General features: G+C 39.6%; 1 protein-coding gene across 4 annotated transcripts in view; it reads left to right on the forward strand.

The window, feature by feature from the left end:
- Positions 1 to 4,263: 4,263 nt before the first annotated feature.
- The window catches only part of LOC120543147 (T-cell surface antigen CD2), a 38,302-nt gene continuing 19,288 nt past the window's right edge, over positions 4,264 to 23,277 (forward strand). For 2 of the 4 annotated variants that reach the window (XM_039776032.1, XM_039776036.1), the window contains exons 1-5: positions 4,264 to 4,525; positions 12,756 to 12,860; positions 15,138 to 15,428; positions 17,387 to 17,631; positions 18,501 to 18,590. In XM_039776032.1, coding sequence (XP_039631966.1) covers positions 17,499 to 17,631; positions 18,501 to 18,590 — 223 coding nt within the window. In that variant the 5' untranslated portion in view covers positions 4,264 to 4,525; positions 12,756 to 12,860; positions 15,138 to 15,428; positions 17,387 to 17,498. The remainder of the gene's footprint in view (positions 4,526 to 12,755; positions 12,861 to 15,137; positions 15,429 to 17,386; positions 17,632 to 18,500; positions 18,591 to 23,277) is intronic. The other 2 variants (XM_039776035.1, XM_039776034.1) reach the window with 2 other exon arrangements.

Here is a 23,277-nt window from a genome sequence, read left to right on the forward strand (position 1 = left end):
CGAGCCCGTCAGGGCAGGGATGCAGCCACACCTGGAGGTGCAGCCAGAAGTACGTCAACGAGCACCTGCTGCACTTCCGGGTGGGCTATAAGAGGGGTCTGCAGCCACTACTCAGGGTGCCAGAGTCGGGAGGAGGTGGACGAAGCGGCCCCGGGAGGAGTGGGAGACAGAGTGTGACTTGGGGTGATTTTTGTTGGTTTGTGTGTGTATTTTGGGACTGTGTTGTGCCTGTAGGGTTCACGGGGAAGACGTGCCCCACAAGTGACAAAGAAATTAAAAGTTCTTTTGTTTATTTTACACGTGCCTCCGTTGTCAGTCTGTGTCGGGTCGGCGCCAATCAAGCGCCAATATCACAGCCCATCACACTAAACACAATATCTGATCATTGCATATTACCAAAAACACATTGTCTGCACTTTGAAGCATGGCAGTGGTGGCAGCATAAGGATGTGTGGATGCTTTACTGCAAGGAGTGGCAGGCTTCTGAAGGTAAAATGTAGGCAGCAAGATACAGAAAAAATCATGGAGGAAAACCTAATGCAGTCTGAAATAAATCTGTGCCTTGGAGGAACAACACCAAAACCTAAGCAAAAAGCCAAAGATACGCAGGACTGGCCTAAAAACAACAATGTTACTGTCCTGGAATGGCTGAGTCAGAGTGCAGATCTCAATCCGGTTGAGAACTTGTGGCGGGACATGGAAAAGGCTGTTGATTCACAATCAGCGTGACACCTGACAGAGCACATAGACTCAAGGCTAAGGTAAAGGTAAATTCACTAAATACGGACTTAGATTAGATTAGTTAACTTTCCAGCAAACATTTCTTTCACTACCTCCAAATTAGAAACTTTATTAAACAAAACTTGCCCAATTTTCCTCACCTCCCACCCACATCTACTCCAGAAAAACATATTGATCCATCTTGAGGACTCAGACAGCATTTCTGTAATATATAAAACATTTTTAAATCCTTTCCTTTCAAAGATCCAAGAGTACAGTGGGAGAAGGATCTCTCACTCAACATCTCAGAAAAGGAGTGGAAGGCAGTCATACACAGAATACATTTGAGCTCCATATGCACAAAGCATAAAATCATCTATCGAGGGCATCTGTCTCGTTTAAAATGTTTCCAGGGCAAGATCCAACCTGCGAACATTGCAAACAACTTCCAGCCTCACTGGGCCACATATTTTGGGCATCCATCAATTTAACATCATTCTGGACCAAAATCTTTAAATGCCTACCAGACAGCTTTGGTGTCAGAGTCTCTCCTAATCCATTAACAACTGTGTTTGGTGGGCTCACAGATGGGCTTAAAGTCAAGAAGGACAAACAAACTGGAATTGCCTTTACTACACTATTTACTGGAAGAATCCTAACCCACCTCTGTTAAGTCAGTGATGTTATATACAATTTGAAATTGGGAAAAACCAAGTTCTCAATTAGAGGATCTGTGCAAACCTTTTTCAAAACCTGGCAGGATCTAATCAATAACATTTCAGAATAAACACTTAAATTGAGGAAGCAGATCCTCTTCTCTTTTCCTATTTATTTATTTATTTTTACTACTATTAAAGTTTTGGCGAGATTGCTTTGTTTTGGACATATGCAGTGGAGAGATGCTGAGTTTATTGGGAGAAGGATGTTAAAGATAGAGCTGCCAGGTAAGAGGAACAGAGGAAGGTCTAAGAGAAGGTTTATGGATGTGGTGAGAGAGGACATGCAGGTGATGGGTGTGACAGAGCAAGATGACGAGGACAGGGACAGGAAGATATGGAAGAAGATGATCCACTGTGGCAACCCCTAACGGGAGCAGCCAAAAGAAGAAGAAGAAGAAGGCCTAGCTCTCTTTTTTTTCATGGGTGGAGGTTAAATTTGATTTGAACCTAGTTTTGTAAAATTTAATTTGCTTGTATGGAATATTATTTGATTTTAATAAATTCAATAAAATTAAAAAAAAAAATGATTAGACTAGATAAACTTTACTAATTTCAAGAGGAAATTCAGATGCATGCAGCAGCTGAAATGTAAAAAACAAGAATACAGACTCAGAGGACAAATAATATAGCCAATCAATCAGTCATTCAATAAAAATAAAACAATATACATTGTGCAGAAATTTCAAAGTGAACTTAATGAGTACATTGGGAGGAAGCATTGAATTGCCTGGTGGAAGTGGGCAGAAAAGACCCCCAGATGCACTTCTTAGCACACTGTGGTGGAATGAGAGCCTATGGCTGCAAGTGCTCCAAGAGAGCGCCTCCTTGAGGGAATGGAGAGGTTTTTAATGATAGCATCCAATTAGGCCAAGATCCTCTTTTGCACAGCAGCTTCCAGTTTGTCCAGGGTTTACCCTGTAATGGACCAGGCTTTCCTGATAAGTTTGTTCAGACATGTTAACTTCTTTTGAGCTCAAGCTTCTTCCCCAGGAGACCACAGTAAAGAACTCCACACTATCTATTATGGACTGATAGAACATTTCCAGCAGCCTTCTGCATACATCAAAAGACCCGAGTCTCTCCAGGAGGTACAGTCTTCTCTGGACCTTCCTGTCCAGTGCCACTGTGTTGTCAGACCATACTGGTTTGTTGTTCACATGAACCCCCAGGAACTTGTAGCTCTGTGCCACTTCCATGTCTCAGAAGCTCCTTGGCATGCTGGAAGTCCACCACCAGATCTTTTCTCTTGCTGATGTTGAGTTGCAAGTTGTTGTCCCTGCACCCCAACGCAGTCTTCCACAACCTTCATGTACTCTGTCTCATCTCCATTACTGATGGAGCCTATGATAAACAGGGAAGGGGGACAGGACAGTTCCCTGAGGTGCTCCAGTATTACACACCACTATTTCTCACACACAGTCCTTCAGCCTCACATACTGCTGTCTGATGGTCAGGTAGTCCATGATCCAGGAGATTGTGGGAGCATCAAAATTTAAAGCAGTAAGCATTTTCCCCAGTCAATGAGGCAAAATGGAGTTAAAAGCACTGGAAAAGTCAAAGAACATGAACCTGACTGTGTTGCCGGCTTTGTCCAAGTGGGACTCTGTGGAGCATGGAGACGAGAGCAGATAGAACTTGATAGGGATGAATTCTTACGTGATCAGTTATATTTTATGTTTGTAATTAATTTAGAGACTTTGCAGAGATCTTTTTTCACTTTGACTTTAAAGTGTCTTTTTCCTTTAATCAATGTCAAAACAACTAAACAACTAACAGGCAAGACTGTCGATTTACCAGTCGATCTACGTTCCTACCCTCACCTATGGCCACAGCTTTGGGTAGTAACCGAAAGAGCAAGTTTGCGGATACAAGTGGCCGAAATGAGTTTTCTCCGCAGGATGGCTGGACTTTCCCTTAGAGATAGGGTGAGGAGTTCGGTTATCTGGGATAGACTCGGAGTAGAGTTGCTGCTGCTCCGCATTGGGAGAAGTCAGTTGAAGTGGTTCGTGCATCTGGTCAGGATGCTCCCTGGACGCCTCCCTAAGGGGGTTTTCCGGGCGTGTCCCACTGGGACAAGGCCACGGGCAGATCCAGGACATGCTGGAGAGATTATATCTCACGGCTGGCCTGGGAACGCCTCGGGGTCCACCCAGAGGAGCTGGAGGAGGTGGTCAGGGAGCGGGAGATCTGGGCTTCCCTGCTTAGGCTGCTGCCCCCGCGACCCGACCTCGGATAAGTGGTGGATAATGGATAGATGGATGGAAAACAACTAAATTAAATCCACTGGGAATCAATGTTATGTATTAATAAAACATGAAAACTTCTATGGGAGTGAATATTTCTTATAGGTGCTGTGATATTTTTGTCTTGGGGAAAAGAAAGAAAAAAAACTTTTTTAAGTGTATTTTTGAAGAAAAGAGATTAAGGTTTCAGCGATTATATTGCTCGGTGAAAAATACACCAAAGGTTAGTTCAAACATTATGATGAATAATAAGAATAATTGTGGATAAAGAAACAACCACTGGAGTGATTCCTATAGAAAACATGAAGGGTTTTGACAAAGAGTGTTACATTGTGGTCTAAAACATTCAGCAGGCAGTTTTATAAATAAAAGGCAAAATGATTTACTTGCGAAGTCATATGAAAAATGCCTAATTGTAATAGTCAGTAATTACGGTAAACCTCAGCACTAAGTGAAGGTTTCTCAAAAGCCACTTCCTGCTTTTATTACCTTGAATTTAAAATAGGTAGTGTTTTAAAAAAGGAAGCAATGATCAACCTTTGTTTGATCATAGAAAGCAAGTCCGCTCTGTTAATTTCTTTTACTATTTATAACGCTATGCATGCACTGTGCTTTAGCTAGCATGAAGATCTCCAGTCTTTTTTAAGAAGCTTCAAATGATAACCTTCAGAGAATGGAGCCCTCAGACGTCACAGATACAGAAAGACAGTGATGGGCAAATACAGCAAACAACTCTCTGGCCTTTAACAAGGTTCACTGGACTTCTCTGAATGCGATAAGCTGCTATGATTTGTGTCACAGCTATAGTGGTTTTCAGTCTAGTTTGCTGTGGCCTTTTGTCAGGTGAGACATTTTTACTATTGAAGTTCTGCTGATGTTCCTAATGCTGACTCCCTGGCTTTCACCTTCTTCTTTATCTGCCATTGCCTTCTTGTGATGTTATGCTTTCCTTGCTAACTGTATGAGTAATTTTCAATGATTCCTTTTGGTGTGTCAAACGTTCAGTTCATGCAGCTTGTACAAGTTTGAATATTTTAGCTATGCTCCCTGTTAACGATGCATAACAAAATATGTATTAAATAAAGGAGAGAGGAGTCAGATGAGGTGGCTCGGGCATCTGATCAGGATGCCTCCTGGACGCCTCCCTGGTGAGGTGTTCCGGGCACGTCCAACCGGGAGGAGGCCCCGGGGAAGACCCAGGACACGCTGGAGGGACTATGTCTCCCGGCTGGCCTCGGAACGCCTTGGGATTCTCCCGGAAGAGCTGGAAGAAGTGGCCGGGGAGAGGGAAGTCTGGGCCTCTCTGCTTAAGCTGCTGCCCCCGCGACCCGACCTCGGATAAGCGGAAGAGGATGGATGGATGGTATTAAATAAAATGGTAATATTTGTTTGTATATGTAAACATATATAATTTACAGTGGCGTTCAACACTTTGGGCACCCTTGCTTAAAATGTCTGTTACTGTGAATGGTTAAGTGAGCAGAAGTTGAAATGATCACCTAAAGTCATCAAGTTAATGATGGCACATTTCTTTAATCTTTTAAGCAAGATTACATTTTTATTCCCATCATTCACAGGTACAAAATACCAAAAAAATTAAAAGGTTTAAAACCTGGCCAGTGCTTAGTAAGTATCGCAGTTTGGAACGCTTTTTGTAGCCAGCTAAGAGTCTCTAAGTTCTTACTTGAGGTATTTTCATCTAATCATCCTTGTAAAGACTTCTAATTCTATAAGATTATTTCATGAACTGCTCTTTTGAGATCTAGCCACAGATTTTTAATGATGTTTAGGTCGGGGGACTGTGAGGGTTACGGCAAAACCGTCAGCTTGCACCTCTTGAGTTATTCCATTGTAGATTTTATGGTGTGTTTCAGATCATTATCTTGTTGTAGGACCCATCCTCTTTTTATTAAAGAATTTGCTGGTATTTTTGAATCCGTTCTTCTCTCTACCGATGACATGTTCTCTGTGCCACTGGCTGCAACGCAAGCCCAAAGCTGATCGGTGCACTGCCATGTGTGTTCTGTTCCTGGAATTCGGCCCCCCTTTATTCTCCAAACACACCTTTCCACATTGTGGCCAAAAAAGTTCTGTTTTGACTTCATCAGTCCACGGGACTTCTTTCCAAAATGTATCAGGCTTGTTTAGATGTTCATTTGCAAACTTAGGCTGCTGAATCTTGTGGCTAGGACACAGAAAAGTTTTTCTTCTGGTGACTCTACCATGAAGGTCATATTTTTTCAGTTGTCACTGCACAGTAGAACAGGACACCACCGCTCCTGGAGGACATTTGCAGTGAAAATTTGGGGTTTGGGTTACTTGCTTTTCTTAAATTCCAACAAGCAGTTTTTGTAGAAAGTTTTCCTGGCTTTCTAGACCTCAACTTGAACGCCACCGTTCCTGTTAACTGCCATTTCTTAATAACATTATAAACTGTGGAAAGCGCCACCTGAAAACGTTTTGCTATCTATCGTCTTGTAGCCACGTCCTGTTTTATGAGCATCACTTCTTTTATTTCTCAGAGTGCTAGGCAGCTGCCAGCTGCTGAAGGTTTGAGGAATCGGACCATTTATGCAGCTTTGCAATTTGCATCACTTGGGGTTTTCTAATGATGACTGTGAACAAGCCATAGTCCTAACGGGCTAAGGAAGGCCTGAGACCACCTTGGAAAAAGTTATTTTAACTGAGACCTCAAATGCTGTATCTTGGGGTTCCCAAACTTTTGCATGGTGCTCTTTTCCTTTTTATTTTCCATGATTTTATTTAACTTGCCATCTCTGTTTGTCTGGGTCTAATTTTGCAATCAATTTTGTACCTACTTTTACCAAACTTTCTTTCAAACTTGATCTCTAGTGACAATGCAATATTTCATCAGTTTTGATCAGAGATCTTTACATTAATTATGTCAAATTTAAATGCCTCATTTCCTTATATTATACTTTTAGGGAATATGCATATATACTGTATAGTGCTTTTAGCCATTATACATTTATATGAAATAGCGGTGTTGGTGAAGTGATTAGAATGATGAACTTTTGATCAAAAGGTTGAAGGTTTAAGACCTATGTAGACACATTAATTTAAAAGAAATCATTTTCAAGTTTTGTCAAATTATTTCAATGTGACAGTTAAGCAGCACTGGTCAAGTGCTTAACGTGTTGCATATTCAATCAAATGGTCGAAGGTGCGAGACCAATGTACAGAAACTCACTTTTTATTTAACTTTACCAATTTTTCATCATTTATATACAAATTTGGTGAAATACTCTTTTCAATTTTTTTTTATGATATTGGCACAGTGGATGGACAGTACAATTGGCGCAGTGGGTAGCGCTGCTGCCTCACAGTAAGGAGACCTTGGTTCGCATCCCGGGTCCTCCCTGCATGGAGTTTGCATGTTCTCCCCGTGTCTGTGTGGTTTTCCTCCCGTAGTCCAAAGACATGCAGGTTAGGTGCATTGGCGATCCTAAATTGTCCCTAGCGTGTGTGTGTGCCCTGCGGTGGGCTGGCACCCTGCCTGGGGATTTGTTCCTGTCTTGCACCCTGTGCTGGCTGGGATTGGCTCCAGCAGACCCCAGTAGTTAGATATATAGCGGGTTGGATAATGAGTGGATGAAGTGTTGAGCTTTTCTAACAAAGATTGAAGGTTTGATTCTCCAATAGACAAATGCACATTCCCGGTACCTCACACGTGTAAGTTTTCACCATGGTTAGGATTTTCTGAAATGAGAAATGAACACAAATGAATGTCACATTTCACTTTGAGATTGTAAGTTCGATTCCACTTTGTCACTAATGTAATTTCTGGCAAATCACCTTTCCACTCAAGTCAAGGTTTTTATAACATGGTGAGGACTGTGCGGCATTAGAGTGGCTAAAAATCTATAAAAAAAAAGATTTTTAAGTGATACAATTTTATTCAAAAAAGCACTAAAAATTAATTTTTTTTGTGACTAAAAATAAAATTGCGGGATGCCATAAAATTATCAGTTTAATTCAATTAAAATGCATAGGTTTAACATTCCAGCTACACATTTCTTTCACTGTCTTCAACTTAGGAACTTTGTTAAACAGAACCTTCCAGATTTTCCTCATCTTGCACCCTCATCCATGCTGGAAAAAGTATGGCTCAATCTCAAGGACTCAGACACCATCTCTGCAATATATAAAATTATTTTACAGTCCCTCCCATCCAAGAGGACACTGGGAAAAAGATCTCTCAATTAAAACATCAGAAATGGAGTGGAAAGTAGCAATGCAGAGAATTCACTCGAGCTCCATATGCGCAAAGCATACAATTATACAACGCAAAATTATATATCGAGCACATCTACCTCGACTAAAACTCTCCAAAATGTTTCCAGGACATGATCCAACCTGCGAACGTTGCAATCAAATCCCAGCCTCACTGGGTCACATGTTCTGGGCCTGCACCAAATTAACATTATTCTGGACAAAAAAATGTAATTACCTTTCAGACAGCCTTGGACTCACATTAACAGCCGTGTTTGGTGGTCTTCCAGAGGGGCTTAAAGTGGAGAAGGACAAACAAATTGTGATTGCATTCACTACACTGTTGGCACGCAGACTTATTCTACTAAACTGGAAGAACCCAAACTCTCCTCTTTTAAGTCAGTGGGAAACCGATGTTTTATACGATTTGAAACTGGAAAAAATCAAATACTCAGTTAGAGGATCTGTACACCCTTTTTTTTAAAACATGGCAGGATCTAATCAGTAATATTTTAAAATAAGCTCTTAAAGCACAGAGGAAGTAATTATTTCTGTATTTCTTTGTCTTCTGCATTCATCTATTTCTATTGGCTTATCAAACTTATTAATTTAGGTATGTTTACAAGCCTTAAATGTTATGCCGTTTGCCTTGCTCTCTCTCTCAGGGGTGATGGTCGACTTGTTCTTAATTTTACTTTTTGTAAAAAAATGATTGATTTGTATGGAATGATTGTAATAAAAATAATAAAATTAAAAAAAAAAATGCATAGATTCATGAAATTGAAACTTCTGACCAGCTTAACTATGGAAAGAAAATGACATATCATATAAAACTTGATTAAAGTATGTTTAAAGTTCAGAAGCCAGTTCCATTATTGGCTCTTTGTGGAATTTTTGCTTTGAGTCATTTGGTTCTTTTCTAAAGATTAACTGCTCAGTTTCATCACGTTGCAGTTTTAACTGTCTGGGATTTTGAAGATTTTGATTTTCTACCTATAATAGTAAAGGTAGAAATATATTTAAACAGAGATCAGATATTGAAAGGTAAGTCTAAACCGAGCAAAAATTTGTAACCAAAAATCAGGCAAATCTTTTAACAAAGCTAAAAAGTTTAGTCGAGAAGTTCTGCTGTTAGAGTTTTGACATTGTCTGGCTACATATCAAAACTGTAACAGCAGAAAAGATATTTCTAGAAGGTATATAATAAAAGAAAAAAAAATAACATGAAACCAAATTAAAACAATTTTGTGATCCTCAAAAGAGGCAGAGGTTACCATTATTAACAAAATAGGATCAGGATGGTAATGTGCAGTTAGCGGCATCCAAGATTGAACTTATAGGTTAAATATTTAAGTAGTCAGGGGCATTGGGAAGAAGAGTTAAATTACCTGATAGCAGTTGGCAGAAAATTTCCCCAGTTGCGCATCTTAGCACACTGAGGCTAAAAGTGCTCCAAGTGAACACCTCCTGAAGGGGATTTTTCATGATTGTATCCAATTTTTCAACCATCCTCTTTTTCTGCAACGGCTTCCTGCGTTTTCATGGATGGATCACATTTTCCTTATAAGTTTGTTCAGACATTTTCAATTGAACTTGCCTTCCTCAGAGACCACAGCACAGAACTAAATACAGTGGCTGCTATGTCTGGAAGAATATTTCCAGAAGCTTGTTGCATACATCAAAAGATCTGAGTCTCCTCAGGAAGTACAGTCTGCTTGTATCCATCTTGTACAGCACCACTGTGTTGTCACACCAGACCAGTTAACTGTTTTTGTGAACACGTATAGCTCTGGAGCAATTTCATATCCCACTGCTAAAAATTGACTTGTCTCAGATGCTCTTTGGTAGACCTGAAATGCACCACAAGGCAAAGATGTACACAAGCCTCCCATACTCTGAGTTATTTCCATTATTAATGCAGCCTATGAGTCAAAATCAGCAGGGTGAAGAGTAGAGGACTAAGCATGCAACTCTGAGGAGCTCCAAGTACTCTGCGTAATGAGGCTTGAAGTGTTACAGTCAAATCGAACTGACTGGGGCTTCTCTGTCGGAAAGTCCAAGATCCTGTTACATGCTAAGGTGTTTATAGCAAATTTAACCCAGTCATCATAATCAAACTTTTCCAGTTTCCATAAAATGCTCAATGACATTACTTATTTAAAAAAAAAAATTTTCATTTTGGAGTTTGTTAAATTTCCTTTGCATTTGGTGCTGCTAGCCTGTTTCCAAGTCGCTGGGGCAGACCCTTGGACCCTGCAGTGTTCCCGGCGTGTGTTTGCTCAGGTTTAGGGTTACAACTTTTCATTTCTACTTTGGGACTTGAAGTCTTAGAGCCTTTTTAGGTGATCCATTGGTTGATATTTTGTGATGCAGTTTTAAGGATGTGTTAATTTGTCCATTTTGATTTTTTGTAGTAAATGACATCATTCTCATGATTCACTTCAGTTCTTTTGTGCAAAATGATTTAGCACTTTTCCCACTGACCAAAAATAGGAGATTTATGAAGCGAAGATTAACTTGAATTTCTGTTTTTGGTTTTAAATCTTTATAGGTTTACAGAGTCATTATTGTCATTGTTATCAGCATTCAGTGAAATAAATGTATTGTGCAATATTAATTAGTCTTACACAGGATTAAGTTTGGAAACATTGGTTTTTAGAACACTACCTGTCTAGTTTCCTTTTGTGTTCAGTGCACTGTTGAGTTAGTTTAATTTATCATTTTCATTTATTGATACATTCCATTACACCATTTTGTTTTTTTTCATGAACAGCACCATCTGGTGGGCTTTGTTTCCTAGATGTCATTTCAGGTTGCAGGGGGTCGTGGTTATGTTCATCACAGTTACAAACGTCATCTTTGCGATGGGTTAATTGCCATCTTGATTTTCAGTTTGAGGTGTGGTTCTGGAATTTCATTTTAAAACTGACTTTCAGTTTCAGATCGTTTCTCTTGTCTGGCTACATTTAATCTCCTGGTCCCATGTGTTCATTCTCTTTCTCGCTGTGAGGTTCACTAGTAGCACAATCATATGTACTGAGTAGAGTAAAATTCTTACTCTGACACTAGTCATTACTTTCCAGAACAATGATTAAAAAGTATAGCTATCTTACCTCAAAACTCATGTCTTCCTTACCTGAACAATCCCATATTCAATGTTGACTTTGAGTTATCTTTTAATACTGTTATATGTTGGGTTGTCCTACATGGCAAAACGTTGATAGATCATTGTTGCATCTGGTTACTTATGGCATTATTTAGTTATATTATTATTGGTGCTGATAGCTTAATACATGGTAAAATACAGTGTCTCTTCCTGTAAGGTTTACTGGAGGCTATCTCCTTCCTTGGTGACCCTCCAACACCAGTGCTCTGATATTCTGCTGCTCCAATGGATTTTTCTCATCTGTATGCTTTCCTGCATATTCATGTTAACGGCTCCACCTCACACTGCTCTTGCAGCGACTCAAGGGGAACACAATCTTCACTCACTTAAGCCAACTCTAGTAGCCAAACCAAGTCAAGATCCTTACCAACATTATTGACAATTATACTACATTACCAGGCCAAAGGATTTAATCACAGGAGTAGGTTGTGACAATGCGGGTTCGACTCCATCCTCCTATTGCTGTTCAGGAGCCCTTGAACCCAACACCGTCGATAATGTCACCGAGATGAGCTGACACATAGGGACAAATCTCTCAAGGCCAGGGGATATTCCATAAAGTGCTTTTATTCAAAAACAATCAAAAACAAAAAGTGCAAAAGTGCAGCGTCAAAGTTCAATAAATAAATCCATAAAAATCAAGTGTCCAGTGGGGTTAAAACCATCAACAATAAATAAATCCTTTAAAATCTGAGGTAAAAATATGTAGAGGTTAAAAACGCAGTCTCTCACACCCTTCTTGTTCTCTGGCCCACCTCCATCACTCTCTCCCCGGCTCACCATTACTTGCAGCCGCGGAGACCCAACAGTCACGAGCTCCTTCTGTCAACCTCCGTCTTGGCCTCCAAACGGACGTCACTGCCAGACCGACGAGGCTGGCTCTCCTCCCGTGATCTTTTGCGCACCCGTAGTCGCTCCTCAGATCCAGCGGGATGACACCTCTCCTGCTCACCCCACTCGCTAGTTGTCAGTGGTGCGACCTAGCCCCCTAGAGCGCCTCCATCTAACGCTCCTTCGCGGGGCCCCGCTCGTTCTGTCTCTCTCTCTCAAGGTGGCCAGATCATCCAGCCTAGACTGCCATTGCCGTACTTTAACCTCCTTCTCACATCGTTCTACCTCCTTCGATTTCTTTCCCCGATTTATCTCTTTTTTTCACGATTCCTGATTTATCCTCCTCTCTGGTGTACCTTCGCTTATATATAATCCATATACACCCCTCTCTGCCTCCGTGGGCACAGCGTCTTAATTGCACACCGCAGGAAGCCAATGAGGCAAACAAGAGTGACCGCACCCTCACGTGCAGGTGCGACTCGCTCCAATCACCCCATTAACTCCCCGCGGTTGTGCAATCGCGCCCACGGAGAACGACACGGCTATACGGATTTAAAAAACCTGACTTTTTTCGGAAGCTGTGGACCCGCTATACCACATAGGTCTTGTATATTCTCTTCTTTAGGTGGTCAATCATCTCTCATCTCTGCATGGCTTATGTAGATAGCTCTTCTCACTCTGACAGTATCTCTCTCCCAATGGTCCAAATAAAATTTTATTCTGAAAATGCCAGTTTACTGTGATAGATAGATAGATAGATAGATAGATAGATAGATAGATAGATAGATAGATAGATAGAAGTAAATCAAGAAAGTGTATCTGACAAAATAATTTATCTTTCAGACTTCCAGTTCTGGGTTAAAGCAGATGTCCAATGTTCACTTCTTAAGGAAAGTCCCCACAAAGGAGAAGTTGTCTTGCAAGAGACTAAAGAATTTTTTATGACTGGTAAACATTTCCACAACATTTGCATGTTAGGTTAACAGATAAGTGAGTAACTGATGAGTAAGTGATAGTCAGTGTGTATATTGTAACTTGGAATGGCACCTTTCAGAGTTACAGATGGTGTCATATACCTGTAGGCAAGTATTATAAAGTAGATTCAGAAAGTATTGAGGCCCCTTCACTTTCTGAACTCTTTTTTGCTTTGTAGATGTAAAGGCAAATGTATCCATTAATCTGCACTCAATAACACATAATGTCAAAGTGAAAATGTGTTTTCAGAAAGGTTTGCAAATTTAATAAAATCCAGAAATGAAATCTCTCATTCATATCAGTATCCTGACTGTTAATTCAGTACTTTGTAATGCTTCTTTGGCAGTAACTACAGCATTGAGTTTTCTTGGGTAAGTTTCTAAGCTTTGCACACCTGGATATGGGCAGTTTATCTGATCCTTCATGGCTGATCATCTCAAGCCCCATTAGACTAGACGGGAAGTGTCTATAAACTGCCATCTCTCCACTGATGTTTGAAAGACTATGGAGACTATGGAGTTTAAGTCTGGGCTTTGGTTGAGCCACTCAAGGACAGTCAGAGACATGTCCTGAAGCCTCTCCAGCATCGTCTTGGTTGTATACTTCAAGTCATTGTCATGCTGAAAGGTGAACTTTTTTCCCAGAATGAGGTCACATGCATTCTGTAGCAGCTTTCTTCAAGGACATCTCTGTATCCTTCTCTCAGTTCTGAGCAGTCTCCCTGTCCCTCCCTCTTGGAAGAATCCCCATAGCATGATGCTGTCATCAATATGTTTTAAGCTTGACAGGCATGGTATTGGGCAGATTATAACCAGTGCTTGGTTTTCTCCAGAAAACAGAATCTTTTTCTTCCTGCTGTCAGAGTCCTTTAAATGCTGTTGGGCAATCACCTAGTGGCCTGTTGTATGTGCTTGACTGATGGAATTTTATTGAGATGGTTATCCTTCCAACAGATTCTCCCTTTCTCAGCAGAGAACTTCTGAAGTTCTGTTAGAGTAACCATTGGGTTCTTGGTCACCTCCCTGGCTAAGGTCTTTTTTGCCCGTTTAGATTCTAGAAGGAGTCCTAGTGGTTCCAAACATATTCCATTTCAAAGTTATTGATGCCACTGTGCTCATGAGAATACTTAAATCTTTAGAAATGGATTTATTCCCTTGCCCTCATCTGTGGCTCACCACAGTTTGATCATAGAGGTCTACAGAGAGTTGTTTGGACTACATGGCTGGTTTTGATCCTGACATTCAGTGTGAATTATAGGACACAGGTCCTATATACACAGGTACACGTGTGCCTTTCTAGTTGACGTCCAGTTAATTCAGTTTGCCACAGGTGGACTCCAATCAAGTTCTAGAGGCAGCTCAAGGAGAATTACAGCAAACAGACGGCACCTGAGCAGAATTTGGAGTCCCACAGAAAAGGGTCTGAATACTTCTATGAAGGATTTCAGTTTTTGATTTTTAGAAACCTTTCTGAAAATGTATTTTCACTTTTTCATTATGGATTTGCGTATGGGTTTAAATTTTTCTTCTTCTTTTGCTGTTCCTATTTAGGGGTCACCACAGCAGATCAATTGTCTCCATCTATCCCTGTCTTTTACATCACACTATCTGCCTTCATGTCCTCCCTCAGAACATCCATACAACTCCTCTTTGGTCTTCTTCTTTTCCTTTTGCCTGGCGGTTCCATCCTCAACATTCTTTTCCTGATGTACCCTTCATCTCTCCTCTGCATGTGCCCAAACCATCTCAATCTAGCATCTCTCACTTTGTCACCAAACGGTCATATACCTGTGTTGTCTCTCTAATATACTCAGTCCTAATCCTATCTACCCTTGTTATCTTCAACTCAGCCACTTCCAGCTCTGCCTCCTGTCTTTTCATCACAGCCACTGTCTCCCAACCATACAAAATAGCTGTGGGTTTAAATTATCCATTTAGAATAAATCTTCAACACAATAAAGGCATCTGAATTCTTTTAAATCCACTGTAAACATTAAAAAAATGGTACATGGCTAATTTATTAATTATTGTTAGAAATGTTTTACTGTAGTTGGTTAGAAAAACCTGTACTATTATGTTACTTAGCTGGTTTCCAAAGTCATATTATGCATGTTATTTTATAAGCAAAATGGGCAAAATTGTACCCGTAATGGCTTTCTCCAAACATACCTAATTTTGATTCCTTGTACTTTGAAGCTTGAGTCCACTCCTGCATGAGTCACTTGCTCACTCCCACCATTTATCTCCACAGAAAGTAACCAGACATGGATAAACATCTTTTCTGGGGACACCCTGATTCTTCACATAAGTAGAGATCTGCATTACATCAAAGATGTTGCATGGAAGAAGGAAAGAGCGGTATTTGCAAAGTTTAAAGATCATACAATAATTGTCCCATCTAATAGCAAGGCACAGATGTTTCAGAATGGAAGTGTGAGACTTGATAGGATTTCAAGAAAAGACTCAGGAAATTACATTGTAGAAGTATTCAATGAGGATGGAAGAAATGTATTGAAAGCCTCACTCTACTTAGTTGTATTTGGTATGTTTGCTTCATTAAAATAATAATATTGAAGTCAAGTCAAAGGCTTTATTGTCTTACCATCTATATATAGTACATACCTTGGTGCATTACACAGTGGTACAAAATTATGCTTCTCAGGGCCACACTGCATTATTTAAACAATAAATATGACAATGCAGCAATACACAGAGTACAAATCAACATCATATTGACAAACAGCAATTAGTAATAATAATCTTCATTTGGATCTTGATCTTTGTTTGTCCGCGAATGAATTAGAAGAAGAAGCACTAGATGGCAGTAGAGAGACAGCTAAAACATAGGCATTGCATTAAGAATCTCCTCCAGGCTTATACTACTGAAGACTGTAGTACGCTAGTCACACCTCAAAACACAGACATTCAAACTAAACAAATTGTTGTGCTTTAAATTAACTAAAGAGATCTTCATTTAGATCTTGATCTTTGTTTGTCCGCGAATTCCACGCAAGTGTAGACCACCTTCCAGTTTAGTATGTTGTTGTTACTCACGGATGTCAACAATGTGCCGGAATAACAAAAGCGGTGGTGGACAGTGTTACGCTGATTAGCTCCTGAGGCCTGGTTAGAGAATGAGATTGCCGAAGACTAAAGGTACGTGCCTACGTAACATATGAATGAAAGAAAGACAGTGGGTAAAATGAATGACAACGTAATAGCACGTTCCGGAAATCATTATTGTTACGTTGTAGCCAGGGAGTGCTGCGCGTCTCACAGTTGTACCGTGGCTTGCTCACATGTCAGTGAAGTGATCCCTATTTATGCTTTAAAGAGCCTGGATACCTATGTGTCCCCCTTTTATAACCATTGCTCCGTGTATATTGCCTTACTCTTTGGATTGCCACAAAGCAACCTGCGAGACTGGAGAAAGGCTGAGAAGACATCGTGAGAGGAAACGATAGCATCATGAAAACGAGATGGACTGTGAACGGACAGAAGCAGAAATGCTCCTACACCACCACATAATTACTATTCGGACAGTGATTCCGAGTAGGTCATTCTTATCGAATCAATAACCAAGGGTTTTCTTTTGTAATTTTGTTTCCCTTATAAAAAATCATAATGCTGTGCGACGAAGGGCCCAGTTCACGACTGGCAGCAGCATTTAAACAGGGAGCCCTTCACAGACAACTTTAACACGCGCAACGTAGTTGGGCGCACATGGCTAGTTAGTGATAACAGAAGACTTACAGTGTGAGGTGCACGTGTTGTTGAGGAGAACCAAAGAAAAGTTGTGGTACCAACCAGGCCACCCTTTTCCAGGAGCCCTCGAGTTGATGTTGTCCCGAACAGAAAAGGTGTGACTGTAGGCATGGCTTAGGTGCCCTCACTCTACGGCTTCTCTGAGCTATGAAGGACAAAAGAGATGGTATGGTTAGCAGTGGTGCCCTCTGTTGCTGTGGTGAAGTATTGCATACCTTGTCTGAGCCTGGAAGGTGATCATGCGTGACAACAGGGATCAAAGCGGAAACATTGTGTTCAGCAGTCTGACTACCCATAGGAAGAAGCTTTGCTTCATTCTGGAAATATCGGCAGTCTGCCAAATGAAATCAGGGTTAAGAACATTTTGGGAGGGGTGGGAGGCTTATAGATACAGAACTTTGTGGACGCATCCTGAATGGAAGGGAGGGAAGGCCCAATGACAGTCTCAGCAAACTCACACTGTGGGATCACAATTCACACTGCCACCTTGTGGCCACAGTTAAAGCCCCCACACACCACTGAGAAGACTGCCTTAGTGTCTGCATCATTTAATTCTTTTTGTGACGGGCACCTATTTAGTTTATTTAAGGCATTTAAAAAAACTGGAGTGAATTACAACTGATGTGTTGTATTTGGATAAGTGGCCTTTTGTCATTTACAATATCTCTTTTTGTTTGAAACATCTTGTGAATGTTTGTATTAATTTTCAACCTTATTTCTGTTCTGTCTACAAAGAAAGCATACACTTTCTTAACGTCAGAAATAAATCGCATCTATAGAGTGGAAGAAGGGAGACGTGCTGCTCGGTCAGCGAAATGTGACTCATTATGTAAGCTGTTACAACAGAATGGAGATTTTCCAGAATGGCACTCTGTGGCTTAAAATGACTGAAGAGGTGGATGAGGGAATGTACACTGTGAATGTCCATGAAGAGAATGGAAAAATTATTTATTGGGAGCGCATGAAGGTATTCGTGACAGGTAAGTTGTGCTTTAGAAACCAAATGGCAGTGCTTTCTGAGTGTCGCTTGAGTGATTTCTCTGCCTTTACATGATCTGAAGAATCATCAGCACGTACTTATGGAGGACTATTTTGGTGGAAAAAAATAAATAAATGTATTAGTAAATGTGACAATAAATAACAAAATGATATGTGGGCATAAATAATTAAATATGTCATAAGATATACATTTTTTTTTGCCGATTTATTTCTTTCTTTCTTTATTTCAATTATGCTGCCTGTAACGTATTATATGCCATGAAATAAAACCTGTCATTTTAACCTGTCAGAGCTGAAAGGGTGGCCTCTAGAGGGTGCTGTTTTGTTTTTTTCTTTTTCAATTGTCTTCTATAATTGATGATGTTGTGACTAATTGAATATGAGTGTGCAGGACATGGAGGTAAACAAAGTAGCACAAGAAATAGAAACATTCTTACTGCTAATGATGAAGTTGGTTCTGCCACATATATCACCGACCTCAGAGAATAAATTCAAGATTTGTCAGAAGTTTTACAATGTTAGCCATCCTTTCTGATAAGATATCAATTATACTGCTTTTGAAAACATAGAGTAACTTTTACAAGAAACTACGAATCTTCAGGAGCTCAGATAGATAGATAGATAGATAGAACTTTATTTAATTTTTAAACAAATAAATAGTATCCATAATGTAGAATATTCAATTAATGGACTAGCTGACTGCATACCAAAAATGACAACTAATTTAAATGATTATGTTGCTGAAATATGTAATATATTCCATATATACTTTAGCTTAGCTTTGACTAACTAATTTAACTGTTAAATATACAAATTTCTCTGTAATCATATCGTAACATTTTTGTAATAGGTTTTGTATTCACAGTTCCTCAGCCCCAAGTGACAAAGTTTCATGAGCATGATGACATCTCTCAAGACCCTAAAGCATTTTTTATGACAGGTAAATGCATGTTACAAGTAGACTTCATTAACTATGGAACAGCAAGGCACATCTCTGGGGACTTGGGTTCAATTCTTTTTGTATGGGTTTTTATCTTTCTATACAACAACAACATATTTGTTGCACAGCCCAAAATCAAACAAGGAGTGCTGCAATGGATTTCAACAAGCCCTGTGTTTTTGACATCCCCCTTCCTTGATTCCCTAACAGGAAAAGAAAAAACACCAAAAAATACACTTGTAGGGGAAGAAAATGGAAGAAATCTTGGGAAATGCAATTCAGTAGGTTTTTAAGTAGGTTTGGTGTGCAATGGTTGCTAAAAATGGGGTAAATATGACACACAAAACATCCATCCATCCATCCATCCATTTTCTAACCCGCTGAATCCAAACACAGGGTCACGGGGGTCTGCTGGAGCCAACCCCAGCCAACACAGGGCACAAGGCAGGAACCAATCCAGGGCAGGGTGCCAACCCACCGCAGGACACACACAAACACTAGGGCCAATTTAGAATCGCCAATCCACCTAACCTGCATGTCTTTGGATTGTGGGAGGAAACCGGAGTGCCCGGAGGAAACCCACGCAGACACGGGGAGAACATGCAAATTCCACGCATGGAGGACCCGGGAAGCGAACCTGGGTCTCCTAACCTGGGTCTCCTAACCTGGGTCTCCTCCGTGCCGCCCACACACAAAACAGAAAACAAGTAATCCTCTATAAAGAGACACTGCCCAATCTATCATTGCCTCCTCAGAAATATAATACAACAGTATAGTACAAAGTACAATAGTAATAGTACGAACAACATAGTGAAATTCAGGAACAGATTATATCACTCGCTAAGTACACTACTATCACATATGAGGATACAGATTTGTTCAGAGTGCCCGAGACCTCAGCCAAATAGCCGCCTCCCCACTACTGGTCATTCCAATCGGAGTCAATGCTAGGCTGGCCAATCAGATGAAAGGACCCTTCTACACCATGATTCCAGTGCTCCTTTATCAGTGATGACTTTTCCATTGGCAAGCAAACAACCTGGCATTAGAGCAGTGGCAGCAAGTGCCACATGTGAGTATCGAGAAGAGAAACAGAATAGACAAGCATTAGTAACAGTTTATAAATGTTGTATTATTTATATTTCAGTACTAAGGACTAACAACAGACATACAGTATGCACAGCTTATCAGCAGCTCTAGTCAAGGTATGCTGGTCTAAAGTTGTGAGTCTTCAGCCTGATTTAAAAGCTAAGACTGAAAAGGCATCACTTATAGTAGCAGGCAGACCACTGCACAGCTTTGGGGCCCTGGAACTAAAAGCAAAACCTCCCACTGTTATTTTATTAATCCTTGGAATCATAAGCAGGGAAGCATCTTGAGATCTTAATGTGCATTCTGGTTTGTAATTAATGATAAGTTCAGATAAGATATGCCAGAATAAGTTATGGATATTTGTTGTGTTATTTAGTTATTTTTTAAATAATTTCAGTAGTATATTTTAGTAATATGTTTTTATCTTTAAAAAATGAAAAGGTTAAAATAAACTGTAGTTTAATTTTTGTAATGCATTTTGAGGTGCGGTCAATGTAATCGATGTGGCTTATTAAAAGTTTTTTTTTTTTCTCTTTTTTCTTCTTATTATTTAATAACAAATAACGTTTTAATCTTTGACAGTGATTTTGCCCTTACCCAGTATTAAAAAATGGATGAATGGATGATTAGCTAATTTAATTAATGCTAATTGATATTGTTCTAAGCCCAAACAGTTTTCTATTAAAATAAGAACCATTATATTGGTGAAGTTCTTTTCTAAATGCAGCATAGCTGTATTTGTATCTGATAAGAATCAGAATCACTTTATTTTCCAGTTGTACTTGCATCTTACATACAGTATCCATAGGAATTTGGTATGTTGAACTGGAGACACATCTGGAAGAGTCCTAGGGTAACCCCAGTCTCACTTACAGACTCTTTATCAGGTAGATCTGAACAGAGTATCCCAAATCCCAACTATAGTAGTTATACAGTAGGTTTATGCTCATCAGTCTGTCACAAAGATGCAGCTACAATCTGCATTTCCACTTATGATCACCATTTGTGTTGACTGCACTCTTTCTCTTATACCCATAACCCCATTAGTCAAGGCTTCACCACAAAGATAGATAGATAGATACTTTATTAATCCCAAAGGGAAATTCACATACTCCAGCAGTAGCATACTGTTAAAAAACAATATTAAATTAAAAAGTGATAAAAATGCAGGTATAACAAACACAAATTTGTATAATGATAATGTTAACGTTAACCCCACCCCCCTGGGTGGAATTGAAGAGTCGCTTAGTGTGGGGGAGGAACGATCTCCTCAGTCTGTCAGTGGAGCAGGATGGTGACAAAACTCTGTCACTGAAGCTACTCCTCTGTCTGGAGATGATCCTGTTCAGTGGATGCAGTCGATTCTCCATGATTGACAGGAGCCTGCTCAGCGGCCGTTGCTCTCCAACGGATGTCAAACTGTCCAGCTTAAGATAACAACAACAATAATTTTAATAATATTCTGGTAATTTAGTTGATTAACTCAGATGCCTTCTTGGTTTCCAGTTTACTTTTGTAAAAAAAGATATTAAATAATCTGTCCTCTTAAAATGCTTTTAGAGTTTCCTAAAGAAGACCGTAGAGGATGCATTTGTCTCAAGAAAATAATCAATTTTCTTGCATATGAATTCTGTACTTTTCTCATCCTGCTAATGACAGGGGATTAAGACCCCAGCCACGAGATGATTGTGTAGGATGCAGCAATTTAAGCCCATTACCAGAGGGGCATGGTCAGAGATAACAATAGTGTCATACTTACAAGATTTGCTAGTGGGCAATAAATTATTGTCTACGAGGAAATAATCAATTCTTGAGTAACAATGATGTATGGGTGAGAAGAAAGGAGTATGTTCTTAGGTAAGGATTTAAGAACCTCCTTGGGTCAAATAAGTTATGATCCATTACAAACTGTGTAATTATCTTTACAGTATCAGATGTTATTGCCGTTGGATCTGAGGATTTACCCAGATCTGGATTTAAAACACAATTAAAGTCTCTGGCCATTATAATTTTGTGAGTGCTCACATTAGGGATAGATGCAAATCTATTTTGGAAGAAAGCTCTATCATCCGTGTTAGGTGCTTAGATATTAATCAAAATCTTTTTAGTATTAGATTAGTTCCCAATCACCACTACATATTGCCCTTCAGATTCAGATATTGCATCTGACACTACAAATGAGATTGTTCTGTGTATTAAAATTCCCACACCCCTGGTTTCCTTTTTATAGCTAGTGTGAACAATTTGGTCAGACCAGTCTCTTTGCGACCGAAACTGGTCCTTGCTTAATAAGTGAGTCTCCTGTAAAAATACTATCTTAATTTTTAGACTAGTTAAGTGCAAGAGTACTTTCTTTCTCTTTAATTCATGATTGAGACCCTTGACATTCCAACTCACAAAATTCACTATTTGGTCATGGTAATATTTCTTTTAAACTTTTGTTGACATTTTGTAGTCTAAGGTTAAGGTAGTAGATTTTATATTATTGCAAAATAGTGCAGCCATGAAGCATATTGTTATATTGTCAGTAACAGTTATCGGGGTATAAAGAATAATTGCTCTCTTTCTCTCCAACTCCTGGCCCTCTCCCCATCTTTCCCTGCCCCATTGTGCCTCTGCAAGTTTGGCAAACCACACTTTACAAAGTCCCAGTCCTCTAACATGCCAAGAGAAGGAGCGGGAATATAGCAAAATTACCCCCAAGCAGTGGTGTGAAGGTTAAAACTGAGATATCCTGTGAAGATACAGTCCAAATACAATAGACTAATGATATAATCTTAAAAAGTCTAAATATAATAGACCAAAAAACACTGTAAAAGGCTAGTTACTTAAATATAGTTTAACAAAAAGACAATAGCATTAGCCAAGATGTAGCCATAAGTGGCCCAAATGTGCATATTATTAAAGAAATAAATATCAATATAATAATTGCAGCTTAATAAAAAAGAAGTAAAATATAAAGTAAAAAAATACATATATAATATATATATAAAATTTCGCTTTACAAACAGTCCAAAATGAAAGCGTCAAGTAGAATCTTTGCCTTGCCACAACACGGTGTGACTCGTTATTGTGTGTTTCAAAAGAAAGATCAGTCTTCTCAGCTCTCGATCTGCTTCGTCCGGAGAACTAAAACATTAAAACTGGTCTTCAATAACGACTTTCAGTTTGGCAGGGTACAAGAGGTTGTATCTGATTTCAGCGCTACATACGTACTTTTTAATGATATAGACTGCAGCGCGTTTAGCAGCTGTTGTCAGTGAGAAATTTGGGAAAATAAGAATGTGGGTGTTTTCAAAAATAATCTCTTCTTTCTATATGAGAAGGGATGTGAGATTTTGTTTGGCTTGTAGTCTCCCAAAACAAACAATTGGGCTTTTTGGTTTGGAGGCATTCGATCCAAATATATGGTAGGCTCCAGAGATCTCGATATTTGATTTAAAGTCCTCTGTAGTCACTTTAGAGAACGGTTTAGCTATGAATTTTACTGGATTTGGACTTTCTCGTTTTTCAGGAAGACCTTCAATTCTGATGTTGATTCTTCTCTATCTTCCAGTGCTGCCAGTTTGTCTGCGAGCACTTTGTATTCTTATTT

The sequence above is a fragment of the Polypterus senegalus genome, chromosome 13 (genome assembly GCF_016835505.1).
Source record: "Polypterus senegalus isolate Bchr_013 chromosome 13, ASM1683550v1, whole genome shotgun sequence".
NCBI lineage: Eukaryota > Metazoa > Chordata > Cladistia > Polypteriformes > Polypteridae > Polypterus > Polypterus senegalus.